General features: G+C 38.1%; 2 protein-coding genes across 3 annotated transcripts in view; one reads left to right on the forward strand and one right to left on the reverse strand.

Moving 5' to 3' along the window:
- LOC116293511 (uncharacterized) overlaps positions 1–13,725 on the forward strand; it is a 26,907-nt gene extending 13,182 nt beyond the window's left edge. For both annotated transcript variants that reach the window (XM_031700943.2, XM_031700942.2), the window contains 13 exons: positions 668–736; positions 1,425–1,496; positions 2,800–2,874; positions 3,537–3,611; positions 4,300–4,374; positions 5,182–5,253; positions 6,010–6,332; positions 7,050–7,322; positions 8,512–8,824; positions 9,714–9,813; positions 10,408–10,678; positions 11,184–11,288; positions 11,796–13,725. In XM_031700943.2, the coding sequence (XP_031556803.1) occupies positions 668–736; positions 1,425–1,496; positions 2,800–2,874; positions 3,537–3,611; positions 4,300–4,374; positions 5,182–5,253; positions 6,010–6,332; positions 7,050–7,322; positions 8,512–8,824; positions 9,714–9,813; positions 10,408–10,678; positions 11,184–11,288; positions 11,796–12,035 (2,063 nt within the window). In that variant the 3' untranslated portion in view covers positions 12,036–13,725. The remainder of the gene's footprint in view (positions 1–667; positions 737–1,424; positions 1,497–2,799; positions 2,875–3,536; positions 3,612–4,299; positions 4,375–5,181; positions 5,254–6,009; positions 6,333–7,049; positions 7,323–8,511; positions 8,825–9,713; positions 9,814–10,407; positions 10,679–11,183; positions 11,289–11,795) is intronic.
- A 5,206-nt stretch (positions 13,726–18,931) lies between these two features.
- On the reverse strand, positions 18,932–20,242 carry LOC148910824 (uncharacterized). The gene has a single exon (XM_089030846.1). It carries the CDS (start codon positions 20,237–20,239, stop codon positions 19,265–19,267), a length of 975 nt encoding a protein of 324 aa, XP_088886972.1. The 5' UTR covers positions 20,240–20,242; the 3' UTR covers positions 18,932–19,264.
- Positions 20,243–21,613: the final 1,371 nt, after the last annotated feature.

A 21,613-nucleotide genomic window follows, 5' to 3' on the forward strand; every position in this document is an offset into this window, starting at 1 on the left:
GATGAAAAAATGACGTTTTGGACTCTAGTCCTTCATTGGAGTACTCCGATTAAGGACTAGAGTCCGAAATGTCAGTCAATGTCAGTTTTTTAAATTTTTTCACAGTGTACGATTTACCCTTTTATCATTGAAATTTTTAACAGTTGGAGGGAAATAATTATGCATCTCAAAACTAACTCTTCTCTTATGTTGAAAAGGGCTGTCAAAATATTGGCAGCAACCACAAACCTATAAAGTTGCATATGAATCAAATTTGAACAAGAATATGCTTTCAAAACTTTTAGTTTTTCTTTTACCTTTGTCTGTTCTTGTTTGTCGTTGTTGTTTTGTTTTGTTTTTGTTTCTGATTTTGTCTACGAATGGATAGAATTATTCATTCATTCATTGTTAAAAATCATTTTTTGGCTCATTGTTTATTTTCTTGTTTAGGAATGAATAGAATCATCCATTAATCCATTCATTTATACATTCATTCATTGAAAGACTTCTTTTTTTGTTTTGTTTTGTTTCTTTGTTTATTGTTGTTTTTTTTTTGTTTTTTTTTTTTTGTTTTTGTTTTTTTTGTTTTTTTGGTCTAGGAATGGATAGAACCATTCCTTCAACCATTCATTGATTCATTTATTTTTTCCATTCATTCATTGAAACAATTCTTTCTTTTTGTGAGCAGACATGACTTGTCATAACTGCAAAGAACCAGGTCACTTTTCCAGGGAATGTCCGAACCCCAGGACACAAGGTAAGTTTCCTGTTATTTATCAATAACAATGCATTGCATGACAATGTGATTCGCTGAAGTTGGGTGGATCAGCAGTCTAATTCCCACCGTGATCAAAGGCAGGGCACTTCTAACTCACAGATCAAACCCTGAAACAACCTCTGGATTGATCTAAGTCAGGGCATGGCTAACTTACAGATAGAACCCTGAAACAACCTCTGGGCTGATCTAAGTCAGGGCACTGCTAACTCACAGATTGAACCCTGGAACAGCCTCTGGGCTGATCTAAGTCAGGGCACTGCTAACTCACAGATTGAACCCTGGAACAGCCTCTGGGCTGATCTAAGTAAGAGCACAGCTAGCTCACAGATTTATTTGAAATCTAGCTTGTCAGATTTTGCAAAAGAAGAAAAAGCAAAATATGTAAAGAAAGTGCTCAAATCAAGGAAGTGACCCAACAAACAAAAACCAACTTCTAAATTCTAACTCGATCTATCGGCTGCCTTATCAATTGGGTAGCAAAACCTGTTAGGTATTAAGCTGTCCAATCACGAGAGGTAAACACAGATGTGATACATAGTCCAGGAGACCTTTGGGTGAAAGGTGAATGCAATATCGCTACACAACCCTCATGTAAAGTTTAAGCGATAGCTAATTAATTTTAATATGAAATTATCAGTTTATTGATCTGGTTTCTCTTGTTCGATAGGTGGTCCGAAGTGTCATAGATGTGGTGAATCGGGTCATTTTGCTAGAGAATGCCCAACCTCAACTGGACCAAGTAAGTTCCACCTTATACAATCTTTTGCTATGACGCTATGACGTATACAGCTTTTTCAAAAAAGGTTGGTGGAATTTTACAGTACAGTACAGCCCTAATGTATTGTACATATACATGCATGTCGTTTGAGTGTATTACATTCACTTCCATCCAAACAGTGAGTGTAGACTGAGGCCCCATCCACACTATGCCAGATAAATTTGAATTCGCAACTTTCACACCGAAACCGAAAAAAAAGTTTTCCGTCCACACATGAAAACGGATAAAATGTTTTTCGTGTCCACACTAGTCCGATCAGAGGCGGCAAAAATGCTTCATTGCACATCTGAGCATGTGCATCGAAGCTGGAATTGAGCCCGCAGTGAATTTTTAGCCTTCCCACCATGCTCCCATGACAATCATGAAGTCATTGTATTCGAAAAATTTCAGATACAAAATGTTCACACTAATATGGCTAGCCAGTGTTTTCAAATTGCTCCACTCTGGATACCATATTCGAAAAAATTCGTTTTCAGTAAAGAATTGTTCCAGATTCGCCCAGACTAGTGTGGACCGAATAAATAAAAATTCAGACTCAAATTTATCTGGCATATTGTGGACGGGACCTGAGAACCACCTGGACCTGCATGTAATTTCTTTGTGCATACCAAGCCTGAAATACAAATTGTTGATGTGAATTCAATTAGCAAACGATCACAAGGATACGGAATTTTCTAGCATATTTTCTTGTGTGCTGACATTATTTACGCATGAATGTGATTCGTTTCAAGCTTGGTAAACAACATATGAGGTGCAACAAATCCTTCGCCAACTTTTTATGAAATAGCTGTATACACGTACAGTATGTAGGGTTTGTGCTACTCCTTGAAATCCTTGAAAAGTCCTTGAATTGAAAACATGTTTTTAAGGGTGCTTAAAAAGCCCTTGAAAATAGGGGAAACGCCAAAACTCCTGGAATACTCCTTGAATTTAATGCAAACTTAATGTTATTTCTAAATTACCTTTTAAGATAAATAACGATTAAAATTGATTGAAGAGTTTCTGGTTGCTTGTTTACTGGTTGCTCGTTTTTTACATGTATCTAGGCTAGTGGCCCCGGCTGAATTAGCTGCACTTTAACATTGAATCACTGTTTAACAAAAAACTTTGTCCTTGAAAATCGAATTTTTGTGCTTGTAAAGTGCTTAAAAAGTCCTTGAATTTTGTAACGAGAATGTAGCACGAACCCTTAGTATGTACATATGTACACCAGATAAATGTCAGAACTAGGCTACATATCAGTTTTCACTGTTATTTCCATCAGGTGGTGATCAGTTGTGTCATAAGTGTGGTGAAGCAGGACATTTTGCTAGGGATTGCACAAGCTCTCCCAGTAGAGGCAGGTTTAAGTTAAATATATGTAATAATAATTATGCTATGCTGCACTGTGCTCTGCTGTGCTGCACTATGTGATGTTTTGGGCTATGTCATGCTAAGTTATGTTATGTAAATTATAGCAATGTCCTCATTAACATTAAGAGGAAATTTTTTTCAATAATGAGCAATAATGACAAAATGTGCCAAAAACTAGACTTTTGTATGAGTTTTGACTATGAGTTTTTCACTCTCAAAACCTTTCTTAAACAGTTAGAAAGTGATGCAATATGATAAAATGCCTGTTTGAAGCGGTATTTTCAATTGTACAAAGATGTTTAGTTGTATTTGTGTTAGAATGTTGCTTTGTCAGGCTTTTTTATAGAAAATATATGGGAAATAAGCAAATGAAGGCCTAAACCTCATTCTTGAATAAAATTTTTGCTTTGGGTTAACACTTTGATTCCACTTTCATCGGTCATCTTCGCTTCCAAACAAGTTAAACTTTCTGAATAACAAGATTTTAGCCTTGTACAACAGCCTTTCTTCAAGAAAATAGTTTTTGGTGCTCACTGCTTGAATACGAAAAGAATTCTCTCTTAATAAATTGATATTAGTGCAGACTTTTTGTATGGGAAATGCAAAATAGTATCATGGTCATTATCTTTATTGCATTATTTATTCAAGGTGGTGATCAGTTGTGTCACAAGTGTGGTGAAGCAGGACACTTTGCAAGAGAATGCACAAGCTCTCCCAGTAGAGGTAGGTGGAGTTGAATTAATGGGTAGATAAATAAAGGGAAAAGGAATGAATAAAACAAGGCAAAGAAGAAAAGGAAGGAGGAAAAAATATAAAGAAAGAAAGAAAATGGGATAAGTACAGGCCACTGGCCAAGTGACGAGAACGCTTGTCCTTCACAATTGTATCCAGTGTTCAATTCCAGGACTTGGTGTCATGTCAGGGCTTTAGATAGCAACCAGATATGGGACAATGTATGCTCAGAATTGATACTTGTCCAGTCAAATATTTTCTTTTTTTAGACTTAGACTTTTATTTTATTCACACACTTATTTACAATATTCAAATATATAGGAAAGAGATACAAATATACAATTGAATTAAAATAAACCAATTAAATGATTACAATCATGTTTGGGTGTGCGTGGCTGTCGAAATAGTAAAAACTTTCGAGCCAACAGCCACATAAAATAGTAAATTTGCAAGTGCTAGTTGACAAGATAGCAGATCTATTTACAGGTTTAAACAGTCATTTTGATCATTTATGTTAAGCCACAAACCAAGGGGTTATGAAACGTGAGAAGCGCTCTTGCAACTTGCACAAAAAAAAGATTTCACGGGGTATTTTGCATGAGAAATTGTTCCATGTGGACTACAGTTTTGAATGAGTAAGAGTGCATGGCATGATCATAGTGATAAATTCTTTTTGCAGGAGGTGGGTCAAATTGTCACAGATGTGGAGAAGCAGGACACTTTGCCAGGGAATGTACCAATGCTCCATCTAGAGGTAGGAGTAGCGGGAAATAACATAGAAGGATGGGTGGACGATGATGGATGGATGGGACAGGATGGGTGGATTGATAGATCTATAATTGGATATATGGTACAGGATGGGTAGAAGGATGGAGGGATGTGACAAGATGGATGGATGGATGAATGGCAAGGAAAGGATGGATGGATGGATGGTGAGGAAAGAATGGAGAGTCGGGATAGGATGGGTAGAAGGATGGAGGGATGTGACAGGATGGATGGATGGCGACAAAAGGATGGATGGATGGATTATGACGAAAGAAGAGAGATGGAGAGATGGGAAAGGATGGGTAGATGAATGGAGGGGACAGGATGGGTAGAAGGATGGAGGGATGGGACAGGATGGGTAGAAGGATGGAGAGATGGGACAGGATGGGTAGATGAATGGAGGGGACAGGATGGGTAGAAGGATGGAGGGATGGGACAGGATGGGTAGAAGGATGGAGAGATGGGACAGGATGAGTAGAAGGATGGAGAGATGGGACAGGATGGGTAGAAGGATGGAGGGATGGGACAGGATGGGCAGAAGGATGGAGGTATGAGACAGGATGGGTAGATGGATGGAGAGATGGATGAAAAATGGATGAATGGGGTGGAGAGGATTGGTAGAGGGATGGAGGGGACAGGATTGGTAGGTGGAGGGAGGGGACATATAGATGGAGGATGGATGTTTGAGTGGGTAAGACGGGAGGGATAGATGGTACAGGATGGGAAGTATGTACAGTACAGGCCAGACGTTTTTCAGGGTCTGTACTCAGTAATAACATTAATTTTTTTTACCAAGATAATGCTTGCCATAAGTGTGGTGAAGAGGGACATTTCGCAAGAGAATGCACAGCACTACCCAGCAATAACTGTAAGTTAATATATTATCTATACATCAGTGCATTAAGTGTGGTGTATTTGTAGTGTGCTTTCACCTTCCTCACCCCTGAAGGTGACCAACTACTGTTCACATGGAACCTTTCTCCACTTCGGTCTCGGGTTTGATTCCTGGACTTAGTATCACATGTGAGTAGAATTTGTTTAATCTCTACCTAGATGAGGCCCGTCCACACGTATCTGGAAATTTTTGTACCCGCAAATTTTTTTTTTCGGATACGAAAATGTTCGCGTCCACACGCAGCGTATTCAAATCGTTTTCGAATCGTTTTCACTGTCCACACGTATCCGGAAATTTCATGATCTTGATTTGCGGATACGACCGTCCACACATATCCGTATTCCAGGCGCATTTGAAAATTTTTTACTCTGGAGACCGTTTTCGAAAATTTCCGGATACGGTTACAAAATTTAACAAGTATCAAAAAATTAAGAAGTTAGAAAATAAATCCAAGTTACCCGAGCCCTGACAGAGGTTGTTTCAAGGTTGATAACATGGAAAGCTCAATGCAATCTTACTGCAGTTTCAATATTTTGTGGACTCTGTATTTACAAGATGCACGCTGAAATTTGATTTTTCGCTGCCGTTAATCAAAAACAATCAATCGATACCTTTTTATGTTCTTGACTGGCGGCAGTGAAAAACGATTTCACAACAAGCCGTTGAAATGTCTGAGTTTGCTGAATATTGAAAAGCACAATAAGGTATAACCTGTTTTCCTATCTACAGTGGATCCATCTAGACCAGGCCCTGTTACCTACATCCCTCAAGAGCTCCCTGAAGACATGGACTCATTGTTCGAAGACATGCCGCATACAGGAATCAACTTTGATAAGTACGACAACATCCCAGTGAAAGCCTCAGGGCATCAAGGACAAGACCCTCCACCCCCTATCAATACATTTGATGAAGTCAACTTTGGCAGCCAGACCAAAGCGAACATTCGTCGTGCTGGTTTTGTCAAACCAACACCTGTGCAGAAGCATGCTTTTCCTATCGCTATGTCAGGGCTGGATCTCATGGCTTGCGCTCAAACTGGGTCTGGTAAAACGGTAAGCTTTTATTAAAATCAACTTCTCGATTTCAAATCAGTGTTTGGGTTTTCAACTAGTTTGAAGCCTAGCTCTCTTGTTTGTCCCATAAATGCTTCCCAGGAACAGGCAGTAGGTCTTTAGAAGATACAAAATAAATGAATCAATGGCAAGTGTTTTTTGGCAGTAATGCTGTAAAATAACGCAAAAAATATACAATGAACTTTGCTCCACTCAAGGCCCACAGCCAGACTAACTTTATTCCCGAGAAAAGTCTTCACTAGTTACCAGTTTTCGGCTGATACATCACAAATGCACTCACCACTCAATTCTGGGGTCAGGTTCAAAATTGCTTCAAAGTTCATTCTTCGAGTTAGCTGTCCCATTACTCAGATAAGCCAAGAGGTTGTTTCAGAGTTTGATCTGTGAGCTAGCCATGCCCTGACTTTGATCAACCCATAGGTTGATTCAGAATTTATTCTGTGAGTTAGCCTTGCCCTGACTTAGATCAGTCCAGAGGTTGTTTCAGGGTTTGATCTGTGAGTTAGCCATGACCTGACTTTGATCAGCCCAGAGGTTGTTTCAGGGTTCAATCTGTGAGAGTTAGCCATGCCCTGACTTAGATCAGCCCAGAGGTTGTTTGAGGGTTCTATCTGTGAGTTAGCCATGCCCTGACTTAGATCAGACCCGAGGTGTTTCAGGGTTCGATAAAATTAATGTGTCATAAAACTATTTCAGGTGGCCTATCTCCTTCCGACCCTCACCAGTATCATCAATGGCGGTATTCCAGCAGCATCCCAGTCTCCGCTGGTCATCTGCATGGCACCCACACGAGAGCTAGTGGTACAGATCTACAAAGAGGCAAAGAAGTTTGCAGATGGTACACCAGTTAAGGTGGCTGTGGCTTATGGTGGCGTGAGTGTCGCATATCAAGCACAACATTTGGAACGTGGCTGCCATTTTCTTGCTGCAACACCTGGAAGACTACAGGACTTTGTGACTAGAGAAAGGGTTAGTATAGGAATGGATGAATGAATGAAGCAAGGAATGAAGAACTAGATAAATGAATGGATGAATGAACGAATGAATGACCAAATCAGTGAATGAATGAACGAATAGACAAATGAGTGCCGGTTTGGATGGATGAATGGATGAATAAATTAATGACAAACTCGGTGAGTAAATGAATAAATGAATGACAAGAACGAGTAAAAAATAACCCAACATATATGAAAAAATGAATGATCTTAATAATTATTGAAAGGGGGAAAAAACAGAAAATATGAATAAATGACAACAAATTGAACAAACGAACGAAAGGGATAAGGAAAGGAGACAATAATCGAATGAACACCTGAATGAATAATAGAAACAATCCCATAGCACATCTTAAATACGCGCGCTGATTGGCTAGATATTACGTATACAAGCGGGTATTTCACGTGGAGTCGCAGGAAAATTCAGGGAACCAACGTTAAATTCTGCGTTAAATCTTAATGTTTTGTCATTCTTTCCCACCAAAACACCAAATATACGCGAAAACTACTTAAAAAGAAATGAAAGAAGAAAAGTAAATAAAAAATATAGGATATATCTCCGAAAATTGGATGAAAATTGAGGACATTTGAAAAGCTGAATCATATGAAAATACGGGAAGCCCGCGCTGGTTTTTTGGTCTACTAAATCAAAAAAATCGTTTAAATAAGTCTATTTTCAAACTTTTTGCCATGGGGTTCAAGTAAAATTTATTGTCCAACTCGGGAATTCCATGTTGACTCAAAAACCGATATCGCACTCATCGCTTCGCGTTTTGTACGATATCGTTCGCGATTAGTGCTATGTCGGTTTTCTCGTGAAATTCAACGTGGAATTACCTCGTCAGCGAATGAATTTTACTATAGAAACCCCAATGAATGATTTGCCGCCCAATCTTTCTTAATCAAGTAAATAGACCTCTTAACCTTCGTATGCAAATTGTCCATATCAGAAAATCTGACAATCCCTTTAGAATTATTCTTTTATGAACACGTTAAAGTATTTACATATAAAAGAAGTAACTCCCAAAATTGGTGCCACATGGTCTAAAATATGCACAAGAAACAAAGGTTAGGAAGTCTATTGCTGAATTCCTTACTAACAGACAGACGTACTAGTTTATGTGTAAACTGAAAATGTATTCTCTACTCATGTCAACACACAGGTTTATCTCGATGGTGTCAAGTACTTGATCCTAGACGAGGCAGATCGCATGTTAGACCTGGGCTTTGGACCCGCCATCCGCAAACTCGTCGAGCAATGCAACATGACGCCTAAAGAACACCGACAAACACTCATGTTCAGCGCAACCTTCCCTAACGAAATCCAACTTCTGGCCGCAGATTTCTTGAAACAGGATTATATCTTCTTAGCTGTAGGCTGTGTCGGTGGAACTAACCTTGATATCGAACAGCATATCCTGCGAGTCAACGGAAATGACAAGAGGAACAAACTGTTTGATATTTTAAGTGAATCTGGTAGGTGTTGTCAATACCTCTCATTTCCATTTTGTTTATTTCACCATCTTCCATTTTCTTCCACTTTCATCCTTGCATTCGTTCTTTTCAATTCTTTTAAAAATAACAGTATTAGAATAGGATCAACCTCTCGATGTTAAACATTTATCATTAATATAGTCATAAACATCACAATCTTGATGCCTCATTATCACCATCATCACCATGATCATCCCTGTGGTCATCATCATTATTATGATCACCATCATGATCATTGCCATCATCATTATTTATTATCATCATCACCATCATTATCATTATCATCACCAGTGGCGATTACAATAGAATATTGAAATATGAAGTAGATGTAGCTGGTCATTTGAAAAAGGATACTCTTATATATGGTCAAGGACACCCTTAAATATGGTCATTTGAAAAAAGGATACTCTTAAATACTGTATGGTCAAGGATACCCTTAAATATGGTCATTTGAAAAAGGATACTCTTAAACATGGTCCTTTGAAAAAAGGATACTCTTAAATATTGTATGGTCAAGGATACCCTTAAATATGATCATTTGAAAAAAGGTTACTCTTAAATACGGTCAAGGACACCCTTGAATGTGGTCATATGAAAAAAGGATACTCTTAAATATGGTCAAGGATACTCTTAAATATGGTCATTTGAATAAAAGGATACTCTTAAATACGGTCATTTGAAAAAAGGATACTCTTAAATATGGTCAAGGATACCCTTAAATATGGTCATTTGAATTAAAGGATACTCTTAAATACGGTCATTTGAAAAAGGATACTCTTAAATATGGTCGAGGATACTCTTAAATACGGTCAAGGATACCCTTGAATATGGTCATTTGAGAGAATTTGATACAATTTCGTTTCCTTCTCAGGGACAGACAGAACATTAGTATTCGTTGAACTCAAGCGTGTGGCTGATTTCCTTGCTTGTTTACTGTCGGAAAACAATTTCCCTACCACCAGCATCAGCAGGTGAGTCAAACATTGTGTACAACGTACCGCATGTCTTCAGAACGTCTTGGTGGTCAAGGGGAACCAATAGAGGGAAACACTATCCCATTTTGCGTATTGGACGACATTGTTAAAGCGTAAACTAAGCCCCCTTCGTGTTTTAAACTTCATTACGGGTGGAATGAGATACTATGGTGGTGCTGTCTCTCACCGTTGTGTACTTAACGCCTGGGGTCGTGCGTTTGATTCTCGACTAAATCTCTCGTGGTATGAGTTTGTTTGACGTGTTGCTTGCTTCGGTGGTAGTGCGCTGGGCTGTAGCGAGGTCTAAGAGGGGGCAACGTACTATTTTCCCGCCAAATCTACAGGAATCCCACATGAATGCCCCCCTCCTCCCACTACGCTATTGACAGTGCGTGTGGATCCAACCTGACGGAAGAGCAACTTATGGGAATTGATTGTGGTAAAGTATATATTTATAGGTTTCTCCACTTGTAGTTACGTTAGCGCAGTAGCATGGATATATGGGGGGAGAGATAAAAAACAAGGACCTGTAAGGGATTGATGAAAAAAGATCGAACTAAAACTTTTTTATTTTCGATTCTCTTTACGCAGTGACCGGTCACAACAAGAACGCGAAGCAGCATTGCGTGACTTCCGTAACGGACGAGCAAATATCTTAGTGGGCACATCAGTAGCAGCACGTGGGCTAGATATCCCGGATGTAAAACACGTCATCAACTACGATCTTCCTCAGGATGTTGACGAATACGTCCATCGTATTGGTAGGACGGGGAGGATCGGGAACAAGGGAAAGGCTACGTCGTTCTTCGAGGACGGACGAGACGAGAAGCTTGCACGAAGTCTGGTGAAAGTTCTAAGTGAGGTGAGTGGGTACAGTAATAAGGGTTACAAAATCGCGCGGGAAAAACGTTTACGGGATGTAGGGTCTCTTGATGTTTGAAATCCTTGAAAAGTCCTTGAATTGAAAACACGTTTTTAAGGGCGCTTAAAAAGCCCTTGAAAATAGGGGAAACGCCAAAACTCCTGGAATACTCCTTGAATTTAATGCAAACTTAATGCTATTTCTATCTTTCCTTTTAAGATAAATAACGATTAAAATTGATTGAAGAGTTTCTGGTTGCTTGTTTACTGGTTGGTTGCGTGTCATGCTCGTTTTTTATCTAAGCTAGTGGCCCCGGCTGAATTAGCTGCACTTTAACATTGAATCAATGTTTAAAACCACGTTCTAATGCAAAAAACTTTGTCCTTGAAAATCGAATTTTTGTGCTTGAAAAGTGCTTAAAAAGTCCTTGAATTTTGTAACGAGAATGTAGCACGAACCCTGTATAGACACTTATGAAAGAACTATTGAATGCTTTGAACAATAGGCGTTCCAAGATGTTCCTGGCTGGTTAGAACAAATAGCTGAAGATGCTATTGGATCAAGCTATGGACCAACAGGAGGACGCTTCACCTCTAAAGATCATCGTCAGGTAACAACAAACAATTTATTCCTTCCTACATGACTGGAAAAATGATAAATGCTTTTGGAGAAGTCTTTTATAATCGTATTTCTAAGTCATTTACTTTGCTCACACGGTTAAAGTCGCTGACGGGTGAATGGAAGGACGGACGTGTAAGTTGGTGTGGCAAGATGGATGAATGGAAGAATGGGTGGTCAGATGATGGATGGTGGTTGAATAGACAAATGGGATGGGTGAATGACGGACAGTGAATGAGTGAACGAAAGGATGAATCTGGTCTGATGGGTGAGTGGATGGAAGGATGGGTGGTCAGTTGATGAATGGGTGAGTAGTCGGTAGCTGAATGAAAAAATAGAATTATAAATTAATGTTAATGAATAAGCAAACGAACTAATGAATAAAGTACAAAGGGGAGAAATAAGAGAGAACGAAGGAATGAAAAAATTGAAGAAGTCAGAGGGGTTTTCCAGCGTCGCATATCATCACTCAGCCGGTAAATCTTTTCATCTTGTACAGGGTAGAGGAAGAGGAAGAAGGAGAGACGACGACCAATACATCAACAACGCCATGTCAAATCTAAACATACAAAACGACCCAATCTCCAACTTTGGGTCTCAACCATACCGTCAAGACAACAACAACACCATACAGGATGGATCTACCAACAACTATCCACCACAGGGATCCCGCCAAGGAGCCCCGCCGCAGGGGGGTGGGGGTAGAGGAACAGGGGATAGTGATGACGATTGGGATTAGTTTAGCTTAGAACTGATAGACATGAATTGATAGTACTCTAATGAGTACAATCCGTTTCGATTCGTTTGCACATGCGCAGTATGCCAGTGTTCCGTCATTGTTAGTCTCTTCTTCCGTTTCAAGTGCTTCGTTTCTAAACAAAAAGCCAAAAAATGCGTAAGATTCTGAAAGCAGAGTCCTTATGCTGTCATTCGTTAGACGTTATCAGAAGGGTGAAAAATTCACACTAAATCAGCGTAAAAACCAAAATGTATAAAAACGTCAAAAGCATCCGAAGACTTTTCAATCTCATTTCCAGAACCTGCGTTGCTGACCATAAGGAACGCAGGCTCGGAAAAATAGATTGAGTATTTGACTTACTCAAGCTACCGTTACACCCTGCAATTTTTTCCGTGTGCAAGATACGTATTTTTTTTATCTTGTGCTGCATTGCTTGTTGAGATGTGTGCATGGTCTCGTAATAACAAGGGCAATTCTGTCTCGCGACTATAATGAAAAATGTTGTAGAAAGTTCAAATATATGAATTATCCCTGCAACATTTTGAATGGCGTGATAGACTGCACTAGTTACAAGTTAAGTCTAAAATTGCGTTGCCATGGCGTTAAAATGTAGACGATCTCAGTACAGCTTTATTTTCTGACATCAGACAGGGTTTCTCAAAATGTGCTGTGAAGACAAAATTTCATGCTTATAAACGTATTTTTTTAAAAACAACAGAAATTTGGAATAGACGCTGTATATTATCCGTCCTGAAGCTGAGAAGAAAACTCGGTCAAATTTTTCTCAACTTTAATGGATAACAGTTATACATGTTACAGTTTGTTAATGTTACTTATTAGCTTGAGTTTTGAGGTAGTTTTTTAATAACTTCCTTAACCAACCAAAACTTCAAAAACGTTCTTCATAGTTAATATAATCAGGAAATTAGTTGGAAAACTAATTTGAAAAAAGGGGGAAAACTTTGTACAGCTATTGTTTAGTAAAAATGCTGTCCGGCCGTTCTCGTTTTTAAAACAAGATGTTTCTAGGAATCTTGACAACGTTTTGATTTCGAAGTAGTGATGAGGAACCACTTGATTGTGATTAACACTTCCATTCCGGGATAACTCTCAGTTATCTTTATTTTTCTCACTGTCTTTCTCTTCTTTCGTTTTTCTTTTTATTCCGATCTTTCAGTTTTGCTTTGTCTTTCGTTTGTTTTCGTCTTACTTGTTTATTTTTTTTTTTCTTTCCATTTTCTATTGAGTCCTTTTCTTTGCTTTCCTTTCCTTTTGTTTACTTTACTTTTCTTTTCCAATATGATATGATGTCACTACAATCAAAATTCCTTTGTTGTTAACGCATAAATATATATTTCAAATAGAAAATTTATTTTCGTTATAAGTAATCGAAATCTTTAATTCAAACAGCTAGAAATAGCGAGTTCGAACCAATCAACAAATAAACAAAGGTTAAATGAAAACATTGAGTTCATCAAAGTATTTCAAACTACTCGAAATGAGATTACGAAACCCGCTACATCTATCCGTTCTTGGAGTGCAAATCACGTGACCGAAAGAAAAAAATACATTGAGATAAAATGACAATGAAACAGCCGCCATCTTGATTGCTCTAACAAGAGAAGCTTGAGGCAATAAGCCTGAAGCGAGATGACGTTTTACCCCCGTTTCTAGACCATAATCCTTTTCACACTGCTTTTGTTGTTTAATTATGACTATTGTTCCTGTATTCTCTAAGGAAACAAAAATTTTAATATGAAAGAATTTTAAAAACTATTATGGTATAGAGTCGGGGGTAAAACGTCATCTCGCTTCAGGCTTATTGACATTGCAGCTATGATGTAACATGTACCCCAAACATTGTAGAGATTTATTTTGAAAAATAGTTATTTCATGCTGGTATTGTTTGCGAAATTCGTATTCCTCCAGGAAAACAATCCCTTGAGGGTGCGCATTACCTTAAGGACGCTCTGGGTAGTTTTGGTCTGGCACACCTAGCCACATTGAAACGGCTACAACTTCGTCTTGAATAACTCAATCTGCAAGCACTTTTCACACAATGTCAGCAAAGGATTAAAGGTTTCAAAAATGATAAATTAGTTTAAAGCGGCCTTTTCATTATGACGTAATGATGACATAGAAATAGTTTACCGCTTATTTTCTCGAAAACTAGACCTAAACTTTCAAAGCGACTTGCACCAGTCGATAGTACTCATCAAGGCACCCAACATATTGCAATATGAAAAAAATGTATGAGAGCGTTTTCCAAATATTACGCGATGAATATTTTCATGGACTTTTACTATTATTTCCAGCGTGTCAACTTTATACCCTCAAAATCGGGACTCTGATTTAGTGGATTCAATATTTTTAGTAGCTAGAATATAGGTACGGATATAGACACTGACCTTATTGAGTATGAATCAAATTATGACTTTCCTTCTAACGTTATGGATTTTTTGATATGCAATGAAGGGTTTTCATATTGCAATGAAGGGTTTTAAGGCAGTCAAATAAAAATAAGTACGCTCACAACTATTTTCGCTCACGGCTGCTTGTAGTGATTATTGACGCTTGACTTCCGTGTTCCTTGACTTCCTTGTGGTGTGCTGTTAGTTGTGAGCATACTTATTTTAAAGGAGAATATTTGTAAAGCATACATCTTTTAGCGACTTCCTTTAGAAAATAAACGTTCCATGATTTTTTGATTGCCGCTTTCATTGATATTTTCTATCACTTTTGACAACAAATGGGGTCATTTAGCTTAATATTAAAAAATCCGTAACATTAGAAAGAAAGTCAAAATTTGATTCATACTCAGTAAGAACAGTGTCTATATCCGTGCCTATGCTCTAGCTACTAAAAATATTGAATCCACTAAATCAAAGTCCCGATTTTGAGGGTATAAAGTTGACACGTTGACACTATATTGCTCCTTAAGCCTCTTCTAACGCAAGTACATTGCACCACCAGGTTTGGCTACATTGGTCAGGTGATTATCATCGGATGTAGTAGCACAAGGATCATGGACAGGAAAGCAACTGTCGGTTTTTCCATCAAAAAAAAAGGAAACCATTGTATTGAAATATAAACCCAGTCCGCAGGGTTTTATATCAAGCGCATTTGGAGCGACAGTGGTACAGGTTGGTGTAATGGCCTTGACAACTCTACACGTCATATTTCCTGGCAACCAGTTCACAAGACTTCCGGTTGCCTCTACACAGGCTACCCAGTTAGTGATATTAGGCTTTAGAAGGATCTCATTACCAATCTTCTTCCACAGAGCAAAATCCATAGCCGTGTGAGAAGACTCGCTGAGCGGGGTTGTCGTAGACTGAGGCACACAACCACTAGGGGACCAATTGACAGGCCAGTTTGGTATTGGGGTGACCGCGTTCACAGTTGTTCTAAAGGAACTGTACTGAGTGAATGTATAGCTATAAACAAGGGTCTAGCCTCCTCCATCGGTGTCCATGTCACAGAACACTTCGAATGGCGCAGAGGATGGCTCATTGAACTTCATCCAGTAAACACCTGACTTTACCTGGTGGTTAAGGTTCTTGAACCATTTACAGGATAATATTGTGTTATGAGGAGAAAACCCGAGAGCACATGTCTTGTTCTTCAGGTTCATGTTGATGCTTGCACAATTTATGTTGTCCTCACACTTTCTGTAACATGCAAAGATTGTTTCCACCTTGGACGATTCAAGAGTGAATCCTAGCAAGTACACGTTAAGCTCTGAATGTCCTTGAGTCGGCCACATCGTAGCGTAGGTGACTTTGTGCTTGAGAAGGAACAGTATCAAGACAAACACAAGCTGTGTCTTCATATTGAACATGTTGAATCTGTCAGGTTAAAGATATCAAGTTCAGTCAACTGTAATAACACTTTTCATCGTTTTCAAATTTTTATACAGTCAATTCAAAAAATGTTGTCGTCAACCAACTCAAGTCTACGCGACTGGACCGAAAGGAACTCTGGGTAGCAATCATTGAAGCCGAGTTGTCTCCATAATTTTATCTGACTAGTTATGCCTTGTTTACAGCACGAACCTTCGTAGGTGAGGCGGTAAGTGTTGAAGGAAACGTTTTTTAATGCCTTCATACTTTCGGAATTGTGAACTGAACCATAACTACTTTATTTTTCTTTCCCTAAACCCAAAGACATGCATTTGATGAATGTTTCTCGCCATTATCTTATTTCTAGCGGGAACAATTAATTCAGAACGAATATTTAACTGCTTCAGTGATTTTTACCCATATTCCTTTCGGTCCAGTCGCGTAGGCTTGAGCCGGTCGCGACAACGTTTTTTGAATTGACTGTATACAATCAGGGTTCGTGCTACTCCTTAAGTCCTTGAATTTAATTCACGTTTTCAAGGGCAAAAAAATCGGAAAATCTGAAAGTCGGCCATATGCAACCACCGTGTAAAACCTTGGCATAGCTAGCTGAACATACTCCTTGCAAATTCATTTTTGGGTCCTTGTATACCCTCGTATAGTCCTTGAATATTAAGTGGTTACCTCAGCACGAACCCTGTACAATAGAATAAGAGTCATTTAAGAGCAACTGTCTGTAAAACTCGAGAATCTGCCGACAGTTGCAAAAAGTCTTGCAGTTTCTCTTTATTTCCCCATTAGAACCCCTTTGGTAAACTATTCTAAAAAATAACATTAAAAAGTTCAACAGCTTTTTTTTCCCAAACTCGCCCCAAAGTCGATTTTTTGCCGATTAGGCGGTAGGCCGACTATGGCAGAAGAGGCAAATATTATAGGCATATTTGATTGCCCAATATTTGTATTTGGCCTAGTATTAAGGCATTGTTTTTTCATAGGCAGCTGGAGTTTAACAAACTTTGGATATCCGAAATCGTGTCTTCAAAAAACTGGTAAGAACGATATATTAACCAAAATCTAATTGTGCGTCCATTGTTATGGAGGAAAGAGTAAGTGAAAATGACACGATACGATTCTGTAAAAATTGAGAATTGGGCGCACAGTTGCAAAAATTCGAAAATTCAAATTTCTTTTTGTTTCACCAATAGAAACCTTTCATTGTGAAATATTTTCAAAAACAACATCAAACTGTTAAACAGCTTTTTATTCTATTTTTTTAATCGCACGAAGTCGATTTTATGACTATTCTGTCCGACTAATCGAAAAGATCCCTGAAAAATTAAACATATTCGATGGCCTGGTATTAAACGAGGAAGTATTGCCCAATATTAATATTTGGCCTAGTATAAAGCATTGTTTCTGCATTCCAAAACACTAAAAATATTTTTGAAAAAAACTAGTTTGAAAACTTTATAAAAAGCAACGAATGAGAGTGTGCAACTGACAGAACAGCAAAATATACCTGGTTTTCGGAAGCAGAAAATAACTATGAACTATGTTATTTGAGACCGAAAATAGTTTTTCCTTGTACTATAACCTTGATTATGACTGTGTGAAGATCCTAATCTTGGCCCGTGGTAAAATGTCTTCCGTGGCGAAGTGGCGAAGAAGTATAGTAGTTTTTTTTGTCGGACATTCATCGTCAACGTATTGGCCAAAAGTAGTTTTAAAAAAAACTTTAGAAAACAGAAAATAAGTTTACGAAATTATACTAAAGACGGCACGACAATGCATAAATAGTGTTTCTTTTTCTTTTTCTTTATAGTATTATTATTATTCAAAGAAGTCACAATTTATGTTAATCAATACCTTTAAAGAAGTATGATGGAAGTGCCGAACAGTCTTGAGGTCGATATCCTTCTCTCACAGGAAAGAATGACTGATGAACCAATGTATAGTTCTACTAAATGCGATTTTTGAATTCATAAAAAATTTAAATTAAAAAAAAACATCTCAACAGGAGAATTAAGACATGCATCTCGTTACCGAGGTAATGATGATAAAACAGTTTACACTCTAGAAATGTTTAACCAAATTTAAAACCATAAAAACAACTGGGAAAAGGAATTTTTTTATCAACTTAATGTGAAATTTATTTAAGTCATCTGAGATCAAACACGTCCAGCTTATGTGGGGGAAAACGTTAGCCAATCAGAATCAAGAACATTTGGAAAACTGAGGTGTCACTTTTCAAAGCCTTTGCAATAAGCTTTGGAATAGCAGTGACGCAGTAATTAATGATGAGTTTTATATTTTGTATTGCAATGACTGGCATGTTTTTACTTTTCGCTGGTCAATTTTCACAGGCTTGCGGAAAACACCTCAGTTTTGCGGTGACGTCATAGCCGCCATCTTGGTTGAATGTAACAAAATAATTGTGTCAATGAATTCTTTTATTGTTATGTCAATGTGTGAATGTTGCCCTGTCTTTTGTCACTTCTCACTCCCATGTGAATAATTGAAAACCAGCAAACAAAATTAGACCAGAGATTACACCTTGTGTCATGGCTGCCATCACGTGATATGAACGGCCTCTTTATTAAATCTAGTAGATGTGCGGCAGGTGAGCTAAATGAAGGCCCATTTACAATGGCGATTTTTGTAGCGATTTTTGCTGCGATTTTGGTCATAATCAATAAGAGTAAAGGGTTCACTAGTGTAGGTTAATTACTCCCTATAGCCTCTCTATGACGCCCTTGACATTTTTAGACACTGTCTTAGAGTATGAATCAAATTGTGAGTTTCTTCCTAATGTTATGGATTTTTGATATGAAGCTAAATGACCCCATTTGTTGTCTAAAGCCATAGAAAATATCGATGAAAGCGGCATTCAAAAAATCGTAGAACGAGTTTTTTTTCTAAATGAAGTCACTGAAAGATGTATCTTTTACAAATATTTTCCTTTAATTTCATATGCATTGTCTATATCCGTACCTATATTCTAGCTACTAAATATATTGAATCCAATAAACTAAAGTCCCGATTTTGAGGGTATAAAGTTGACACGCTGGAAATAATAGTAAAAGTCCATGAAAATATTCATCGCGTAATATTTGGAAAACGCTCTCATACATTTTTTTCATATTGCAATATGTTGGGTGCCTTGATGAATACTATCGACTGGTGCAAGTCGCTTTGAAAGTTTAGGTCTAGTTTTCGAGAAATAGCGGTAAACGATTTCTATGATGTCATCATTACGTCATAATGAAAAGGCCGCTTTAAACTAATTTATCATTTTTGAAAGCTTTAATCCTTTGCTGACATTATGTGAAAAGTGCTTGCAGATCGAGTTATTCAAGACGAAGTTGTAGCCGTTTCAATGCGCCTCTTCTATCGCAAGTACATTCCAACACCAGGATTGGCTACATTGGTCAGGTGATTATCAGCGGATGTGGTAGCACAAGGATCATGGACAGGAAAGCAACTGTCGGTTCTTCCTTCAAAATAAATGGAGTTCTTCGTATTCAAAAATAAACCCAGTCCACAAGCTCTTATATCAAGCATATTTGGAGCGACAGTGGTACAGGTTGTTGTGATTGCCTTGACAACTCTACACGTCACACTTCCTGACACCCAGTTCACAAGACTTCCGATTCCTTCTACACAGGCTATCCAGTTAGTGATATTAGGCTTCAGAAGGAACTCGTTACCAATCTTCTTCCACAGAGAAAAATCCATGGCCGAGTGAGAAGACTCGCTGAGCGGGGTTGTCGTAGACTGAGGCACACAATCACTAGGGGACCAATTGACAGGCCAGTTTGGTATTGGAGTCACTGCGTTTGCCCCATCAGTAAACGTAGTGTACTGAGTAAATGTGTAGCTGTAGACAAGGGTCCAGCCTCCTCCATCGGTGGTCATGTCACAGAACACTTGGAATGGCGCAGAGGATGTCTCATTGAACTTCATCCAGTAAACACCTGACTTTACCTGGTTGTCAAGGTTCTTGAACCATTTACAGGATAATATTGGTGTATGAGGAGAAAACCCGAGAGCATCCCGTATCTCCATGTAGATGGTGTTTTGTTGACTAACAATCTTCTCTGGGTGTCTAGTCTTGGTAGAGTACTTCAGTTCACATGTCTTGTTCGTCAGGTTCATGTTGATGCTTGCACAATTTATGTTGTCCTCACACTTTCTGTAACATGCAAAGATTGTTTCCACCTTGGACGATTCAAGAGTGAATCCTTGCAAGTACATGTTCAGCTCTGAATGTCCTTGAGTCGGCCACATCGTAGCGTAGGTGACTTTGTGCTTGAGAAGGAACAGTATCAAGACAAACACAAGCTGTGTCTTCATATTGAACATGTTGAATCTGTCAGGTTAAAGATATCAAGTTCAGTCAACTGTAATAACACTTTTCATCGTTTTCAATTTCTTATATACAATAGAATAAGAGTCATTTGAGAGCAACTGTCTGTAAAAATCGAGAATCGGCCGACAGTTGCAAAAAAATCGTATTTCTTTTTATTTCCCCATTAGAACCCCTTTGGTAAACTGCTCTAAAAAAATAACATTAAAAAGTTCAACAGCTTTTTTTTTTGCCCCAAAGTCGATTTTTTTGCCGATTAGGCGGTCGGCCGGCATTCTTTGATGTAATTAAGTTCGGTGCATGGAAAGTTCGACGTTTGCCCTAGGCCTCAGAGGCAAATATTGTAGGCATATTTGTTTGCCCAATATTTGTATTTGGCCTAGTATTAAGGCATTGTTTCTTCATAGGCAGCTGGAGTTTAACAAACTTTGGATATCCGAAATCGTGTCTTCAAAAAACTGGTAAGAACGATATATTAACCAAAATCTAGTTGTGCGTCCATTTTTAGAAAGGAAAGAGTAAGTGAAAATGACCCGATACGATTCTGTAAAAATTGAGAATTGGGCGCACAGTTGCAAAAATTCGAAAATTCAAATTTCTTTTTGTTTCACCAATAGAAACCTTTCATTGTGAAATATTTTCAAAAACAACATCAAACTGTTAAACAGCTTTTTATTCTATTTTTTTAATCGCACGAAGTCGATTTTATGACTATTCTGTCCGACTAATAGAAAAGACCCCTGATGGCCTAGTATTAAACAACGAAGTATTGCCCAATATTTGGCCTTGTATTAAGGCATTGTTTCTTGATTCCAAACGCAAAATATTTTTGAAAAAAAAACAAGTTTGAAACTTTATAAAAAGCAACGAATGAGAGTGTGCAACTGACAGAACAGCAAAATATACCTGGTTTTCGGAAGCAGAAAATAACTATGAACTATGTTATTTGAGACCGAAAATAGTTTTTCCTTGTACTATAACCTTGATTATGACTGTGTGAAGATCCTAATCTTGGCCCGTGGTAAAATGTCTTTCCTGGCGAAGTGCCGAAGAAGTATAGTAGTATTTTTTTTCGGGCATTCATCGTCAACGTATTGGCCAAAAGTAGTTTTTAAGAAAACTTTAGAAAACACAAATTAAGTTTACGAAATTATACTAAAGACGACACAACAATGCATAAATAGTGTTTCGTTTTCTTTTTCTTTATAGTATTATTATTATTCAAAGAAGTCACAATTTATGTTAATAAATACCTTTAAAGAAGTATGATGGAAGTGCCGAACAGTCTTGAGGTCGATATCCTTCTCTCACAGGAAAGAATGACTGATAAACCAATGTATAGTTCTACGAAATGCGATCTTTGAATTCAA

Source organism: Actinia tenebrosa, unplaced genomic scaffold (genome assembly GCF_029948245.1).
Source record: "Actinia tenebrosa isolate PJP-AT-01 unplaced genomic scaffold, QUT_ActTen_1.0 PGA_scaffold15__27_contigs__length_11533743, whole genome shotgun sequence".
Taxonomy (NCBI): Eukaryota; Metazoa; Cnidaria; class Anthozoa; order Actiniaria; family Actiniidae; genus Actinia; species Actinia tenebrosa.

What these genes read in the sequence shown, in the direction of transcription:
- LOC148910824 (XM_089030846.1), bottom strand. Translation starts at nt 20,239, where the DNA reads ATGTTCAATATGAAGACACAGCTTGTGTTTGTCTTGATACTGTTCCTT.